We start from the raw sequence: 18210 nt of genomic DNA, 5'->3' as shown, positions 1-18210 counted from the left end.
TGGGTTTTTGCTTAAATTGTTGTGATGCATTTTCTCTTCCTACTGTCTTCCTAGTGATTTGCATAAAACGCAATAGAACGCATACAAAACGCATATGCATTTTGTATTAGCGAACCTCAAACGTGTAAAAATGCACACAAAGCGCATCAAAAACGCGAACGCTCCAAAAAACCGCAATGCACATGCCAAAAAAGTTACCTTTCACTTTCACGCTGTCATATGTGAATCCAGCCAGAGGTTTAAACTGTCATTGTCAACTGTAAGGAATGTAATCAGGAAATAGGTGGCCACAGGCACAGTTGCTACTCGGTTCTGGCAGGCCAAGAAACATACAGAAGCAGGGGATTGTGAGAATGGTTACAGACAACCCACAGATCACTTCTAAAGGTGCATACACACCTTTGATGGATGTCACCTGTTGGGGATCAGGGTCGGATCCCCTTGGGCGACATCGCTGGGCAGGGCCTCAAACACACGTGTCAGCTGTGTAGCGTTCGACACACTGTGTTGCTATATGGGGAGATGGTGGAGGGATGATGAGTGGCGCCTGCGTAATATCACGCAGGGGAGAGACGTGAACACTGGGATTGGCGTCGCTGATAGTGAGTAGATCTGCCCAACGGATTGCTCACAGGTTGGGGGTCAGTGGCTGTCGTACACACCCCTCATTATCAGCTGAGGCGGGTTGTTATTGGCCGCCTCAGCCGACTGAAGTCAGGCATGTGTATGGGCCTTAAAGATGATCGTGCAGGCATGGGCAAACTTGGCCCTCCAACTGTTAAGGAACTACAAGTCCCACAATGCGTTGCAGGAGTCTTATAGCCACAGTCATGACTCAAAGGCAAATGCATTGTGGGACTGTGCACAGCTGGAGGGCCAAGTTTGCCCATGCCTGTGATAGTGTATCTCTGCACTGTTCTAAAAGAACATCTACCATATATGGCAGGGTGATGAGAAAAGCCTTTTCTGCACTCATGCCACAAACAAAGTTGCTTGTATGCAAATGCTTATTTAGACAAGCCAGAATCATTTTGGAGCAAAGTGCTTTGGACTGATGAGACACAAATTTATATATTTTGTTCATAACAAAAAAAACCTTTACAAGGTAGAAGGAGGACACCGTATTCCATGAAAAACACCTGTTACCCACACTCAGATTTGGTGAAGGTTCCAAGATGCTGTGGGTCTAATTCAGGGCCTAGGGCCCTTGCTTAAAGGGACTCCGAGCAGTGCAGAAACTATGGAAAGATGCATATCATTTGAAAGCTCTCTTTCTCCTCTTTCCAATGATATATAAACCGCCGCCCTACGCCTTTTAGTTTTCGCAATTTTTGCGATTGAAATTGCTTCGGCCGCGATTTCAATCGCGAAAATAGAGAAAACTAAAAGGCGTAGGACGGCGATTTAGGTGTTGCCAGAAATAGGAGAAAGAGCTTTAAAATGATATCCATCTTTCCATAGTTACTTGTATTACACAGGACGACACTTTCCCCAGTGTCAGCAGCTCCATTCAGCAGAATGAAGCTGCTGACTTTAGGAAAAAGTCGCCCTGTGTAATACAAGTAACTATGGAAAGATGGATATCATTTTAAAGCTCTCTTTCTCCTCTTTCTGGCGACACCTAAATCATCGCCCTACGCCTTTTCGTTTTCTCTATTTTCGCGATTGAAATCGCGGCCGCGGCAATTTCAATCGCGAAAATTGCGAAAACTAAAAGGCGTAGGGCGGCGGTTTATATATCATTGGAAAGAGGAGAAAGAGAGCTTTCAAATGATATGCATCTTTCCATAGTTTCTGCACTGCTCGGAGTCCCTTTAAGTTGAGGTTCTGATGAATTCAACCCGATATCAACAAATTCTTAAAGGGAAGGTCCAAGCAAAAAAAAAAAAAATGAGTTTAACTTACCTGGGGCTTCTACCAGCCCCATGTAGCCATCCTGTGCCCTTGTAGTCACTCACTGCTGCTCCAGTCCCCCGCTGGCAGCTTTCTGACCTCGGAGGTCAGGGACACATTGCATACATTTTTACGCATTCCAGCTAGTACAGGAACAAAAATTTACGCGTTGCACCACTAACGCGTAAAAATGTATGCGTTAATGTTCCTGCACTAGCGGGAATGTGTAAAAATGTACGCAATTCGGCCCTGACCTCCGAGGTCAGAAAGCTGCCAGCGGGGAATGGAGCAGCAGTGAGTGACTACGAGGGCACAGGATGGCTGCATGGGGCTGGTAGAAGCCCCAGGTAAGTGAAACTCATTTTTTTTTTTTGCTTGGACCTTCCCTTTAAGGATGTTCAATCATCAGTTCCAGAGTTGACATTGCACCAGCGTTTGATATTCCACCAAAACAATTACTCAAAACAGATCGAAATCTACAAAGGCAATCATGCAGATGGAGAAGTAGTTGTGGAACGGCTATCACAGTCCCCTGACTTAAAGATCATCTTAAATCCATGGAATGATTTGAAGCAGATTGTCCATGCTCAGCACCCATCAAATTACCTGAACTGGAAAGATCTTGTATGGAAGAATGGTCAAAAATACCTCCATCCAGAAACTCAAAGCTTTGAGAGTTGAGATGATCAACTCCAGATCCAGATGAAATCCGAATAGTCGTTATTCAGATTTCATCCGGTTAAAACAAATCAGCTGTGCGGGGGAGTTTAATCTTACCATCATGACATCATCTTCGTCCATCCCTCAGCACCTCCCACAATGCGGGCCAATCGGCGGTCACGCGATTACAAACACTTCCTCCTTCCGGGTTGAAGGAGAAAGTGTTTATAATCAGGTGATGCGTGTAGACCGCATCGTGTGAGGCACCGAGGGACGGACCGAAGAAGACGTCATGATGATAAGATTAACACCCCCCCCCCCATAGGTGATTTGATTTACCCGGATGAAATCCGAACAAATATCCGGATTTCATCATCTCTATACGAGAGGTGTCTAGAGGCCATTATAATTACAAAAGGGAGCTCAACTATGTATTGATTTGATATCTCCGTTGGGGTGCTTACATTTATGCAACTTAATCGGGGGGCATCACAAAAGCCTTGTTTTGGTAAATGCGTGGGCAAAGCTTGTGTGCAACCCTGTAGACCCAGCTTGTCATTCATATTTTTGGAGAGTTGAGAGTAACTTAACCACTTAAGTACCAGAGACCGCTGGTACCAGAAATGGCAGAACACTGACAATTAGCCGCACATACCCGCCACAATTGCCATCACCACTGCAGGTCGGGAACCTGCAGTCTCTATGATGGCAGAGTTCCTGTGAGCCGGTCAGGAGTTGCTTTCATTGGCTCCTGACCCTACCTATCAATGTAAGCCAATGGGAGCAACAATGAAATTGGCTCCTGACCTGGTCACAGGGCTCTGCCATTATAGAGACGGCAGAGCAAGTGAGCCGAGTAAAGGGGACAGCGGCGAGAATGCACGGCATTGGTTGATTGAAATCTACGCCCTGTTTTGATGGCTGTCTGGTGGCCAGGGCATAGATTTCAATCATTAAAGAGAACCTGAACCGAAAATAAAAAGTCAAAATAACCATACACAGGTCATTCTTACCTCCTGTGTAGTCTACTCCTCAATCTCTTTCTCCTCTCCTGCGTCCCATTTGTCCACTGTGATCAATGGAATTCTCCATCCTCCATTTTAAAAATGGTCATTTCCCCATAACACCTTCCTGGCCAGCGTACTGTTAAACTGTAATATCACCCACTTGAACTATAGGGAAACATGGACATTACCTTGCACATTCAGTTGTAACTGACAGCTGCTGATATATAACTGACAGCAACTGCTATATTTCAGTTCTGACAAAATATTCTCAAAACTGGAAGGGATCACTGTAAGAAGAAAATGGTGAGCTTCTGAGAGGAACTGACAGTGAGGTTAGTATAAGTAATCTTCATTTGCAGCTACTTCATGTGTTTATTTTAAATTTTACTCGCTTCAGGTCCCTTTAAGGTCCTAAAGAAGTTAAACTGTAAATTGACAGATGTGCTACATGCACAGTTACCTGCTATACAGGTATACGCATCACCAGATAGTAATTTTGGTTTTGTAGCTTTTCTTCTCTGGGATCTGTTTACATGAAAATACATACAGGAAACTGCTAAATCAGCTGGGAAAGAACTTCATCTGTCAATACTGGATTTATTTAGGGCCTGAGCCCATTGATGCAGTTGGGTCTGCTTTTTAGTTACACTTTTAAGGGCTCTTTCACATTAGCTAACGTGTGCATGAACCAGATTTCAGGCACGCGTTATGAATTACGGCATGACGGGAAGTTGCGGTTCGATACCAAAAGCGCTAGTTCTAATTCACCCAACGGGAAACCACTGGCACCGGATCATTAAAAGCTCCTAGATGCATTACAACGTAATGCTCTGGGATGCTTTTTCTACTAATGTGAAAGGTAACATGAAAGTCTTGACTTTCATGTTACCTTTTTACCCGCATCCTAGATGTGTTCCGTCAAAACGGATGGAACAACTGCTAGTGTGAAAGAGTTCTGTTATAGATGCTGAAAAGCGGACAACGGCTTTGGGCTTAGGGCTCGTTTCCATTATGCAATGCAGACCCATGTGCTCACCACGCAGCTCTGCATTGCACGCGACTCCCCAAGTGGCGGCGCTTGCGATCGCATTCATTTTAATGCATGGGATCGTGGGCAAGCACCCAAAAATGCGTTTATGGAAACAGCAGACAGTGCAGTCTATGCACTCTGATGTCCCTGCAATCGCGTTTCCATAAGCGCGGCTGAAAGCATGCATATGGAAATGAACCCTTGAAAGCAAGCACCTGCATCAGCAACTTCTTGTATGGAAAATCAAATGAACACAGACCAGGGGACTGGAGATCAAGTTTTTTTTTTTTTTTTGTTATCTTGTTTTGCTTTAATGCAGGGGTCCCCAACCTTTTCCGGGCCGGGGACCACTTTCTGACCATCGGAGTGCGCGCAGCCTGGTGGACAGTGTCGTGCGCAGCGGGCTACAGGGAAGGGGGGGGGGGGTGCAGCGGCATAGCTAGCATAGTTACCCCAGTATAGCTAGTATAGTGCCCCAGTACAGCTAGTATAGTGCCCCAGTACAGCTAGTATAGTGCCCCAGTACAGCTAGTATAGTGACCCAGTACAGCTAGTATAGTGCCCCAGTACAGCTAGTATAGTGCCCCAGTACAGCTAGTATAGTGCCCCAGTACAGCTAGTATAGTGCCCCAGTACAGCTAGTATAGTGCCCCAGTACAGCTAGTACAGTGCCCCAGTACAGCTAGTACAGTGCCCCAGTACAGCTAGTACAGTGCCCCAGTACAGCTAGTACAGTGCCCCAGTACAGCTAGTACAGTGCCCCAGTACAGCTAGTACAGTGCCCCAGTACAGCTAGTACAGTGCCCCAGTACAGCTAGTACAGTGCCCCAGTACAGCTAGTACAGTGCCCCAGTACAGCTAGTACAGTGCCCCAGTACAGCTAGTACAGTGCCCCAGTACAGCTAGTACAGTGCCCCAGTACAGCTAGTACAGTGCCCCAGTACAGCTAGTACAGTGCCCCAGTACAGCTAGTACAGTGCCCCAGTACAGCTAGTACAGTGCCCCAGTACAGCTAGTACAGTGCCCCAGTACAGCTAGTACAGTGCCCCAGTACAGCTAGTACAGTGCCCCAGTACAGCTAGTACAGTGCCCCAGTACAGCTAGTACAGTGCCCCAGTACAGCTAGTACAGTGCCCCAGTACAGCTAGTACAGTGCCCCAGTACAGCTAGTACAGTGCCCCAGTACAGCTAGTATAGTGCCCCAGTACAGCTAGTATAGTGCCCAGTATAGATAGTATAGTGCCCAGTATAGATAGTATAGTGCCCAGTATAGATAGTATAGTGCCCCACCCCAGCCGCCGCTGCTGTTCCCTTAGTCGGCGGCCGCTTATTCCCCTCATGTCCATGTAGTGAGCGATTCCCAGCAGCGCGCCCGTGGCTGCTGTGAGGAGGCGGCAGGAAGCAGGAGAGAGCAGCTTCCTGTAACGGCAATACTATGGGAACCGCTCTCCTGCCTCCTCACAGCAGCCGCGGGGCACGCTGCTGGGAGTCACTCACTACACGGACATGAGAGGGGAACAAGCGGCCGCCGGCTAAAGTAACAGCAGCGGCGGCCGCAGGGGGCAAGAGGACTGTCCCGCGGCCCAACTGCAAACGCCCCACGGACCAGCAGTGGGCCGCGGACCACAGGTTGGGGACCCCTGCTTAAAGGACAACTGAGGTGAGAGGAATATTAGCCACTTTACCCCCGCGCGTACGTATTTCTCCGCCCCTTTTTCCATCCTTTAAAAACCAGGGACGGAGAAACACGTACTTTCCGCGTTCCCGACGCTGCCCGCGCTCCCGCTCGTAAACACGCCGCCCGCCGCTAGTAAAACCGCCGCCGCCCGCTCGCCCAGAGATCAATGAACGGGAAAATCCATTCCCGTTCGTTGATCTAAGCCCCGCAATGATCAGCTGCTCTCCTATGGGCAGCGCGATCATTGTGAGAAAAAACTCACGTGTCCAGCCTCCTTATTCTTCCTCCAAGCTTCCGGAAGGAAGCTTGGAGGTCGCATTAAAACAAAAAGTTACTGTGGCCATCTTGTGGCCAAATAGTAAACTACACCCTACACATTTTTCACATACAAATAAATGACTTTTACACATAAAATTAACTCATTACCTCCCACACTCCATTTTTTTTTTTTTGTAATTAAAAAAAAAATAAAAAATTTACAATTAAAAAAAATACATAAATAGTTACCTTAGGGACTGAACTTTTTAAATATTTATGTCAAGAGGGTATAACACTGTTACTTTATAAACTATGGGCTTGTAATTAGGGATGGACGCAAAACTGAAAAAAATGCACCTTTATTTCCAAATAAAATATTGGCGCCAAACATTGTGATAGGGACATAATTTAAATGGTTTTATAACCGGGACAAAAGGGCAAATACGTTTCATGGGTTTTAATTACAGTAGCATGCATTATTTAAAAACTATAATGGCCGAAAACTGAAAAATAATTATTTTTTTCCCCACATTTTTCCTATTTTCCCATTAAAACACATTTAGAAAAAAATAATTCTTGGCATAATGTCCCACCTAAAGAAAGCCTAATTGGTGGCGAAAAAAACAAGATATAGTTCATTTCATTGCGATAAGTAATAATAAAGTTATAGACGAATGAATGGAAGGAGCGCTGAAAGGTGAAAATTGCTCTGGTGCTCAGGGGGTAAAACCCCTCAGTGGTGAAGTGGTTAAGGCTGCCATATTTATTTTCTTTTAAACAATGGACATTGCCTGGCAGTCCTGCTAATCCGCTGCCTCAAATTATTGTAGCCATAGACCCTAAGCAAGCATGCAGGTGCTCTGATGTCTGACTAGATCAGCGGCATGCTTGGATCAGGTGTGTGATTTAAGAAACTACTGTAGCCAGACATCAGCAGGACTGCCAGGCAGGCAACTGGTGTTTAAAAGAAACAAATATGGCAGTCACCATATCCAGCTCACTTTAGCTTTCCTTTAAAGAGACTGTAACCAAAAAAAATAAAAAAAAAAAATCTACCTCTGGGAGATGCTTACTTTGGGAGGGGAAGCCCAAGGGTCCCAATTAGGTTTTCCCTTCCTCTGTAACTTGGGGGAATCCAGCGCTGGCTCCCCCAAAACTACCTTGACAAAGCCTGAGAAATACTGCGCAGGCACGGCAATATTTACCTAACGTGATCCAGCACAGGCGCAGTAGCGGCTCTTCATTTGGGCTAAGGCGGAAATAGCAGAGGCTGATCAATCCGCTTTACTGCGCAGGCACAAAGGACTCGCGCCTGCACAATAGAGTGTATATGATTGGACTCCGCTATATACACCTTAGCCCGAATGAAGAGCCACTACTGCGCCTGCACTGGATTGCGGTAGGTAAATATTTACCTCGCCGCTGTTCGGGGGTGTCAGGACGAAGGAGGACAGGGGAAGCTTCGTTAGGATCCAGAAGCTTCCCCCTCCTGAGGCAAGTAACCCCCAGAGGGTTTTTTTCCTTTACAGTTTTTTTTTTAATGCATAGCTGTACTTAAAAATATACAATAAATACAGTTATCCAACTGCCCCCTGGAGTGCTCATTGACAGGGGTGCCGCCAGCATACAAGCAAGGCAAGCCCCTGCTTGGGGCCTCACACTCCGGAGGGGGCCTTACTCTGCTGCTGGCGGCAGGCGTGCGGGATACCAGGCTCTTCCTCAATCCTGACAGGTTCTATCTACTTCCTGTCCCGGCTTCTGTTGCTATGGTAACAGCCCCCCCTGTGATGATGTAACCGCATATCATCACAGGGGGAGCTCTTACCGATGCAACGCGCGCTGGGAGAGGCTGAAGATAGAAGCTCTGTGCAAGATCCAGGCAGGTAAGTGGAAACTTATTTCTGCCCACTCCCCCCGCCGCTGCGCCCACCCTCTACTGGAGACATATACTGTACCTATCTAATCTATAGGGGAATATACCGATCTAATAGTAGGGGCATATACCGATTTAACCTATACTGGGGGCGTATACCGATCTAACCTATACTGGGGGCATATACCGATCTAACCTATACTGGGGGCATATACATATCTAATCTATAGTGGTGGCATATACATATCTAATCTATACTGGAGGGCACCTACCTAATCTAACCTATAATGGGGGCAGCTACCTATCTAACCTATACGAGGGGGGGGGGGGGGAGGGGAGGGGCAGATACCCATCTAACCTATACTGGGGGCATATACCGATCTAACCTATACTGGTGGCATATACCGATCTAACCTATACTGGTGGCATATACCGATCTAACCTATACTGGTGGCATATACCGATCTAACCTATACTGGTGGCATATGCCGATCTAACCTATACTGGGGGCATATACATATCTAACCTATACTGGGGGCATATACATATCTAACCTATACTGGGGGCATATACATATCTAACCTATACTGGGGGCATATACATATCTAACCTATACTGGGGGCATATACCGATCTAACCTATACTGGGGGGCACCTACCTAATCTAACCTATACTGGGGGGCACCTACCTAATCTAACCTATACTGGGGGGCACCTACCTAATCTAACCTATACTGGGGGGCACCTACGTAATCTAACCTACACTGGGGGGCACCTACCTAATCTAACCTATACTGGGGGCAGCTACCTATCTAACCTATACTGGGGGCAGCTACCTATCTAACCTATACTGGGGGCATATACCTATCTAACCTATACTGGGGGCATATACCTATCTAACCTATACTGGGGGCATATACCTATCTAACCTATCCTGGGGGCATATACCTATCTAATCTATAGTGGGGGCATACACCAATCTAACCTATACTGGGGGCATATACATATCTAATCTATAGTGAGGGCATATACCTATCTAACCTATATTGGAGGAAAATATACTGGCTACCTATATTGGAAGCACCTACCTATCTAACCTATACGGGGGCACCAACCTATCTAAGCTATATGGGGGCACCAACCTATCTAACCTATATGGGGGCACCAACCTATCTAACCTATATGGGGGCAACTATACTGGGGGGGGGGGACCGATAGCTGGCTACCTATACTGCGGGCACCTATACCTGTCTCCACGTTGGGGGCGCATTTTACGCCCTCGCCCTGAGTGCAAATTAGCCTAGAAACGACTAGTATTTGGCTCCACCTACATCATCTTTTGGCCAGGCCCATTTTTAGCCTTGTTTTGAGGTGTAGCTATCCTTCTCTTTTGTGGATGGGGGCCTCAAGTTATGGACTGATTGGGGCCACCCAAACCTTAGCTGCACCCCTGCTCATTGATGATAAGTGCTGCCACTCACCCGGTTTTAGCACACATGGGACTTAGCATTGGCAGACACTGGAGTAAAAAAAAAAAAAAAAAAAAAAAAAGACTATTGATGAAATTTTGGAGCTTGTGGACTCCAAGCACACACATACCGTAAAAGCTATTAAAAGATAAAGCAGTTTTATTTAAACAATTTTATAAGTGTACAGCAAAAACGTGCAGTTATATTATTAGAATATGTTATGATATTAAGAGATAAAATGGGACTGAGGAGCGATTTGTGATATTTTGTGATCTGCTGGATTAGCAGCGGCTTCATAGTTACAAATGGTCACTTCATGTCGATGAGCCTGAAATGTAAACAGTCATTGTTACGCAAAATCAGGTTTCATAAATCACCACTGTGAACATAACCTTATAGGATATTTCCTGAAGTTTACAATAGCACATCCAACTGAGCAGCTATTAACTAATGTGAATCCTCAATATACAAAGTTTATGTCTTGCACATACGTAATGTCCCAGAGCTGTTGGAATACATGCACAGACACAGACTGCCGTGACTGAACCAGTAACTGGGGCTGATTGCAGCTGAGGGCAGACTGCAGGACGGCGGCGAGGGACTCAGACGTGCTTAAAGAGACTCCGAGATTAGTCTTCCTGCTGTTTTTTTTTTTTTACTTACCTGGGGTTTCCTCCAGCCCCATAAGCATGGATGTGACCGCCGCTGTCCTCTGCTCAGCTGCAGTCAACTTCCAGTATGTGGCTCAGTCAGACTTACTGAGTGATGTCAGCCGGGGCCTTCTGCGCTTGTGCAGAAGGTCCGCACGTGCAGAAGGTCCGCCGCTGACGTCACTGAGCCGCTTACCGGGGAAGATTGCGGCTGACCGGAGGCGTTGGAGGATGGCGAGGGACACATCCATGCTTATGGGGCTGGAGGAAGCCCCGGTTAAGTAAAAAAACAGAAGGAAGTCTCAGCTCTGAGACTCTTTAAGGGGCTGGATGAAGCCCCAGGTATCAATTTGTGAGGAGAACGCCAGCGCATACCACTGAGGCTGCATCTGAAATGACCACCAGCTCATGTGTGCAGCACCTAAATAGACTTTCTACACACTTCGCATTCAATTCAGATGCAAATCATATGCAATTTGTAAGTTACACATTTTTTTTGCTTAGCTGCTCCCAAGGTTTTAAATTTAGGTTAGGTCACTTGCCCGGAGGATTGCCTCACCGTGGCGCAAGTGTCTAGTACATTATACTTTGCATGCAAACCATATTGGAAGCTAAAGTTCCTCCTAGCGTAATAAATGTTAGCACTTGTTTTGGATGCAGGGCATGCATTTTTCAGTCTAGCAGAGGCGGTGTATGCCTGTGCGATTAACCATTCAATTGCAGCATGTGTTTAGGGATGTGCAGTCTTTCCCCCACTGTTTCTTAACTCTAAGTATCAATTTGTATTCTAACAGCTCTGGTTTTCTCTAGGCTGGGAATACACTTAACACAATCTCCTACGTTTTCCTCAATATGGTATGGGGAAAACACATGTGATTCTGCCAAGTGTGTTCCCTGCCTTAGGGATTCCACCAAGTTCATACAGGTAGTGCTAAAGCTGAAAAAAGGGGATGACGCCCCTTGTTGAACATATGCATATGATGAAGCTAGCACATCCAGAAATCATCTTTATTGTTATCTTGCAAATAAGCCAGTGTTTTGGAGCCACACGGCCCCTTTATCAAGGCACATGTTGCTCTAAGCAACAATCTGTCTGCAACTTCAGGGTAAACCTTAAAGGTTAGATGGGGAGCTTCTGCTCCTCTTCGCACTCAAAGATGTGATGTTCATCCAGCCCTGCGTGGCTCCGAAACATTGGCTTATTTGCAAGATAAGATAATTCTTGGATGTGCTAGCTTCTTCATATGCATATTAACAAATATGAGACTGAGAAATGATGTTCTGCAGTAGAAGGTGATACACTAAAGGTGCCCATACACTAACACGATTTCCCGCCAATAGAGATTCGATCACAGTGATTGAATCTGCTGTAAAATCAATAACGCAAACGCGGACTGATCGACCGATTTCCATCCACGCCAGCGGGTCGGGAGTGCGTCGTTAGATACAACAACGACCAACGCAGCAATACATCACCTGTCAAGCTGGCGCGAGTCCCCGCAGTCTCTCACTTCTTCCGGCGTCTTCACTTCCTGTCCTGTCCTGTGAGAAAGAAGTTCAAAAAGTAGAGGGCGCTCTACTGTTTGAACTTTCTGCTTATGACAGAATGGGACAGGAAGTGGAGCGAAGATGGAAGAGTACTCTGGAAGAAAGGAGACTGTGAGGACTGGTGGACTCGCGCTGGTGGACAGGTAATGTAATGCGGCTGGCCAGGGGCGCAGGGGTGGCGAGCAGGCAGCAGCGGCAGCTCCACAGGTTGTGATTCGGTTTTATGCTGAAATCAATTCAAAATCTATTTGCCATGTATGGGCAGCCTTTAGATCACTCTCTGATCAGATTTGATCAGAGAGGGATCCATCTGTTGGCAATAGACCAGTGTATGGCAGCCTTAAGAAACTGTATTTTTATCTATTTCCCCAAAGTTTCTCAGAGGTCAAACTGACACAGTAATTGATGAGACATGATATTCATTAGGTTTTTAAAATCTGAACCCTGTGGTTTAATTACATGTAATCATATGCTTACAAATGTACTCACTTTTCATTGGAATTTATTTATTACTATACAGTTCTATCCCACTAGATGCCACAATATAGGAGCTTAAAAGTTACTCCGAGCAGTGATTAAAAACAAAATCTGAACTTACCTGAGGCTTTCTCCAGCCCACCGTAGGTCGGGAGGTCCCTCGGCATCCTTCTGGCTCCTATCCCAGGCCCTCCGCAGAAAAGACACCCGGCAGCACTGGGACAGAGTGTCGGGCTCTTTCTTCCTGAAAGATGACCTTAGTCGTCATCACGCCGGCCGCCTTGCGTCATCCTGGCGGCCGGCGTGACAGTACTACACATGCGCAATTAAACCGCGCATGTGCAGTACGGTCACGCCGGCCGCCGTGATGACGACTAACGTCATCTTTCAGGAGGAGAGAGCCAGACACTCGGTCCCAGTGCTGCCGGGTGTCTTCTGCGGAGGGACCAGGAGAGGAGCCAGAAGGACGTCGAGGGACCTCCCGACCTACGGTGGGCTGGAGAAAGCCCCAGGTAAGTTTGGATTTTGTTTTTAATCACTGCTCAGAGTCCCTTTAAAGAGAACCTGAACTGAAAATTAAAAGTCAAAATAAACAAACACGTCATACTTACCTCCTGTGTAGTCTACTCATCAATCTTTCTCCTCTCCTGCGTCCAGTTTGTCCACTGATCAATTGAATTCTCCGTCCATTTTAAAATGGCCATTATCCCCATAACAGCTTCCTGGACAGCACACTGTTACAGTGTAGTATCACCCACTTGAGCCATAGGGAAACATGGACATTACCATACACATTCAGTTGTAACTGACAGCAGCTGATATATAACTGACAGCAACTGGTATATTTCAGTACTGACAATTGTCAGAACTCGAAGGGATCACTGTAAGAAGCAAATGGTGAGTTTCTGAAAAGAACTGACGGTGAGGTTAGTATGTAATATTCATTTGCAGCTACATCATGTGTTTATTTTAAATAATTTTACTCAGTTCAGGTTCCCTTTAAGGTGCGCACACACCTTCAATGGTGGCTGTCCAAAAGGATTGTGACTTTATCGTTCTGGTTGTAGTTCGGGGGCTAAGCGCTGTGGATGTGGTTCTGATCTTTGAACTAACTCGTGGGACACCTGTAAAAATGCTTGATCTGCCTGTCCCACTAGCGCTCTGTCCATTAGTTTGCAATGAGATGAGGCTTGGAGCACACTTTGCAGAACTGCATACATCTTTCAGGAGTGCACTCTTGAAAAGCGCATGCAATTCTGCAAAGTGTGCTCCCAGACAGAGGGAAAGTATCTTAGGGCTTGTTCACACCTAGGCGCTTTTGAGTTTTTTTTTGAAGCGCTGGCGATTTTGAAAAATTGCCCCAAAAGTGCTTGTGCAATGATTCCCTATGAGAGTGTTCACACCTGCGCGTTTTGATTGCTTTCCGCTGACCAAAGTGCTGCCTGTACCATTTTCTGAGCGTTTTGGCTCAATGGAAGGTATAGGGAAATCGCTAAGCGCTTGAAAAAGTGCTTTGTATAGTTATTTCCCGAGCGCTTTTAAGAATATATACATTGTATTTATTCTTTTCCAGGTCAAAGAGTCCACTTCCTGACTGACATCAGGAAGTGAAAACACGAATCGCTCTGCAAAAGTGCTTAGGAAATCGCTTTTCAAAAATCTCTAACACGCAGGTAAGTGCTGGGAGGCACAAAAAAAAAAAATCACGGACAAAAACGCAAAATGAGGCCTTACACCTTCATTAAAACCGGCTGTGACTGTTGGCCAGACATTCCATGTGTGAGATGGGCATGCACGGAGATGGAATAGTCAATGAGATGCTAATCATTCTGTCTTGTCTGCAGGTTTGATCAGCTTAGAACTTGTTCAGTCAAAAATCAACAGGAAGTGAATTTGACTAGTCCAATTCAATGCTGCTTACAAATCTGCACTAAATTTGCAAGCAAGCCAAAATTAGCATCTCCACCAATTCTATTACTAAGTGCAAATGATGGTGACATGCCGGGTTTAGTATTTAGTATCTGGGCATCACCAGAATTACTTGCTCAAAATAACCTAGCATACCGCAGGATTGACCAAAAAATTCCGGCAAACCGTTTATTTTACCTCTGTCCATTCTCCCCTTAAGCCAATGTAGAAAATCTTTGTGTTCTCAGCTCCAAAGTTCTTAGAGATATGAATAGAGAGATATGATACATTTGTAAAGCGAGATATTCTGAAAAGAAAAAAATATGGTATTAGTCAGTAGACGGTATAGTCATTGTATTGGAAGAAAATGAAGCTGCAGCATCATTCAATGCAATGCTAAACAGGAATAAATCCCCTACTTGGGAATAGTAAAAACAGCACTTCTAAGGGTTCAGCACAAACCCCGCAGCTAATTTACTGTCAGGTTCAGTGTATAGGCAGATCACTTTTGGAAACAGTTTTAGGAACGCTCTCCCCGGACACATCAGAATCTGGTGGTCTTTGTTTGACTACATGTTACACCCAGGGCCGGGCCGAGGCATAGGCTGGAGAGGCTCCAGCCTCAGGGCGCAGTGTAGGAGGGGGCGCAGAATTCATTCAGCTGTCATTCCTAATTGTGTTTGAAGCAGAAAGAAATAAGAAAAGGGGATACATGGCAGTGACTGCAAGCCATATAACTAGATATTAAGGCGTTGGGGAGGTTGTGGGCCCTGTGGCACCTCTTAGTCTAATAGCAATCAGTGTGTGATGGCTGGGGAGGCAGGGATGGAGGGGCGCACTTTGGTGTCTCAGCTTTGGGTGCTGGAGGACCTTGTCCCGGCTCTGGTTACACCCCCCTCCCCCCATTGCAATATTAAATAGTCTTTGGCTATTGAGTAGCCTTTGTGCAAACTATTCGCATTACATCGCTTCACAGAGCAAAACATACTGAAGGAGGATACATACTTTGTCTGATACTCCAGTTCTCCTGTGGTGTCAATGTTTAGATTAAAAACCTGGTCTGGTTCCCTTTCAGTATCATCAAAGCTCATGTGAGGAATGTTCTTAAACCTATGAGAAACCAAGGAATAACAAATGACATGTGTTTATATAAAAACTGTTCTCAATGAATTTGGATTGAAGAAGGTAAGTCAATCCCTTATTGAAGCTAGATAATAGGACAAAATTTGAATTTGGCTTAAAAGGACACGTGTAGGGAGATAAATATAGAGGCTGCCATATTTATTTCCTTTTAAACAATACCAGTTAACTGGCAGCCCTGCTGATCTATTTGGCTGCTGTAGTGTCTGAATCACACCAGAAACAAACATGCAGCTAATCTTGTCAGATCTGACAAGAATGTCAGAAACACCCGATATGCTGCATGCTTGTTAACCTCCCTGGCGTTCTATTAAGATCGCCAGGGCGGCTGCGGGAGGTTTTTTTTTTATAAAAAAAAAAAAAAACTATTACATGCAGCCAACTAAACGTTGGCTGCATGAAAGCCCACTAGAGGGCGCTCCTAATGCGTACTTCTGATCGCCTCCGGCGATTAGAAGTAACAAGGAAGGCCGCAATGAGCAGCCTTCCTTGTTTCGCTTTCCTCGTCGCCATGGCGACGAGCGGAGTGACGTCATGGACGTCCTGATGTCTGCCGCCTCCGATCCAGCCCTTAGCGCTGGCCGGAACGGTTTGTTCCGGCTGCGCTGGGCTCGGGCGGCTGGGGGGACCCTCTTTCGCCGCTGCACGCGGCGGATCGCCGTGCTGCGGCGGCGATCAGGTAGCACACGCGACTGGCAAAGTGGCGGCTGCGTGTGCTCCTTTTTATTTGAAACAAATCGGCCCAGCAGGGCCTGAGCGGCACCCTCCGGCGGTAATGGACGAGCTGAGCTCGTCCAGACCGCTAAGGAGGTTAAGGGTCTATGGATAAAAGTATTAGGGCCCGCTTCCACTATCGCGGTTTCCGCCGCGATTCCACAGAGTTTCCCCGCACATGAATCACACGGGGAAACTCTGCCATAGGGGATGACGGCGCCGCAGCAGAATCGCTTGCGGGAGCGATTCGGCCGGAACCCCCCGCAGAATTTGCGGCGGAGGCTGCGAATCCCATAGCCGTGCATGGCACGGCTCATGGGATTCGCATGCGATCCCGCCCACCCGCTCAGTGCCGGCGTGCGTCTCGCACTAGTGGAAACGAGCCCTAAGAGGCAAAGGATCAGCAGTATAGCCAGGTAACTGGTATTGCTTAAAAGGAAATAAATATGGCAGCCTCCATATCTCTTTTGCTTCAGTAGTTTTTTAAAGCAAACCTTCCTCAGAAGAGGGAAGCCTCTGGCGCACATCCTCCTCCAGACCACCACTTCTTACTGGGACCCTCTGAAATTGTGGCCGTGCTCCCTAATGTGAAAGAGTGCAAAACGCCTTGTGCCTATGCAGTAGCACAGAGCCGCTCTATGCAATAGCGCGGAGCAGCTCGTGCTTGGCAGGAAAACCAGATGACCGAGTGGCTCTGTGCTACTGCACAGGCACACAAGGCATTCTGCACAGTGGGGCCACGCTCATTCAAGGACAGGAATGAGAGTGGCCATACACACTCTTTGACAAGCCCTTGTTGAAGAGGTTCAGGGGGCCCCAGCACTGGAACGTGATAGATGTGGATTGCAGGCAGGCCAGTTTAGTACCTGGACTCTTTACTACACAGCCATGCTGTTGTAGCACTTCCAGAATCCAATTTAGGATTGTCTACCTGTATACAAAGTAGAATCTTTCAGCATTAAGGCCTGGTGCACAGCAGAGGAGTTTTTCTGAGCGTTTTGAGTTTTTAAATCTGCTGCTAATGTTATCCTATGTGTCTGTGCACACTGGAGCAATGAGGTTTTGTAAAAAACCCCATAGCATTACATTGGGAAGAGCTTTTGAAACCTCTAAAAGCTCTTCCCAATGTAATGCTATGGGGTTTTTTTTACAAAACCTCATTGCTCCAGTGTGCACAGACACATAGGATAACATTAGCAGCAGATTTAAAAACTCAAAACGCTCAGAAAAACTACTCTGGTGTGCACCAGGCCTAACAGTGTCCCCCACTCCCAATCTCTAAAGCTAACCATGCCATGTATGCTTTGCATCCCAATACATCACAGATGCTGACTTCTGAACCACAGTTTATTGCTGATAGCTAGCCAGATAATGCTTCTCAACCTCCCTGGCGGTAAATTTTTTTTGCCAAATAGGCAAAAATACTTTTTTAAAATTTTTTTTTTTGTTTTGTTTCATGTAAAGCTACCAGAGTGGTAGCTACATGAAACACCACTAGAGTGCGCATGTGTCCCTCTAGTGCGATCGTCGCCGGCATCAATAGCAAACAGGGGAACGCGTATATAACGCGCTCCCCTGTTTGGCTTCTCCTGTCGCCATGGCGACGATCGGAATGACGTCATGGACGTCAGCCGACGTCCGACGCCTCTGATCCAGCCCATAGCGCTGTCCGGAACTCATTGGTCCGGGCAGCGCAGGGCTCTGGCAGGGGGGCGCAGCTAGCAAAGTGCTAGCTGCGCGTACAGCATTTTAAATGGAGCAAATCGCCCCACTAGGGGCTGAGATATCTTCCTGCGCGGCATAGCCCGAGCTCAGCTCGGGCTTACCGCCAGGAAGGTTAAGCCTGGAGTATGTACCATCAATGATTTTCAAAAAGAATTTCCAGTTTTGATTAGTCAAACCACCA

At 46.5% G+C, this 18210-nt stretch overlaps 1 protein-coding gene across 1 annotated transcript in view; it reads right to left on the bottom strand.

Moving 5' to 3' along the window:
- Positions 1-10008: 10008 nt before the first annotated feature.
- The window catches only part of PITHD1 (PITH domain containing 1), a 30667-nt gene continuing 22465 nt past the window's right edge, over positions 10009-18210 (bottom strand). The window contains exons 4-6 of the mRNA XM_068265389.1: positions 15456-15560; positions 14649-14757; positions 10009-10195 (exon numbers count right to left, since the gene is read on the bottom strand). Of these exons, the coding sequence (XP_068121490.1) occupies positions 10094-10195; positions 14649-14757; positions 15456-15560 (316 nt within the window). The 3' untranslated portion in view covers positions 10009-10093. The remainder of the gene's footprint in view (positions 10196-14648; positions 14758-15455; positions 15561-18210) is intronic.

The sequence above is a fragment of the Hyperolius riggenbachi genome, chromosome 2 (assembly GCF_040937935.1).
Source record: "Hyperolius riggenbachi isolate aHypRig1 chromosome 2, aHypRig1.pri, whole genome shotgun sequence".
Classification (NCBI taxonomy): Eukaryota; Metazoa; Chordata; class Amphibia; order Anura; family Hyperoliidae; genus Hyperolius; species Hyperolius riggenbachi.
This window is presented reverse-complemented; position numbering and strand designations above follow the sequence as displayed.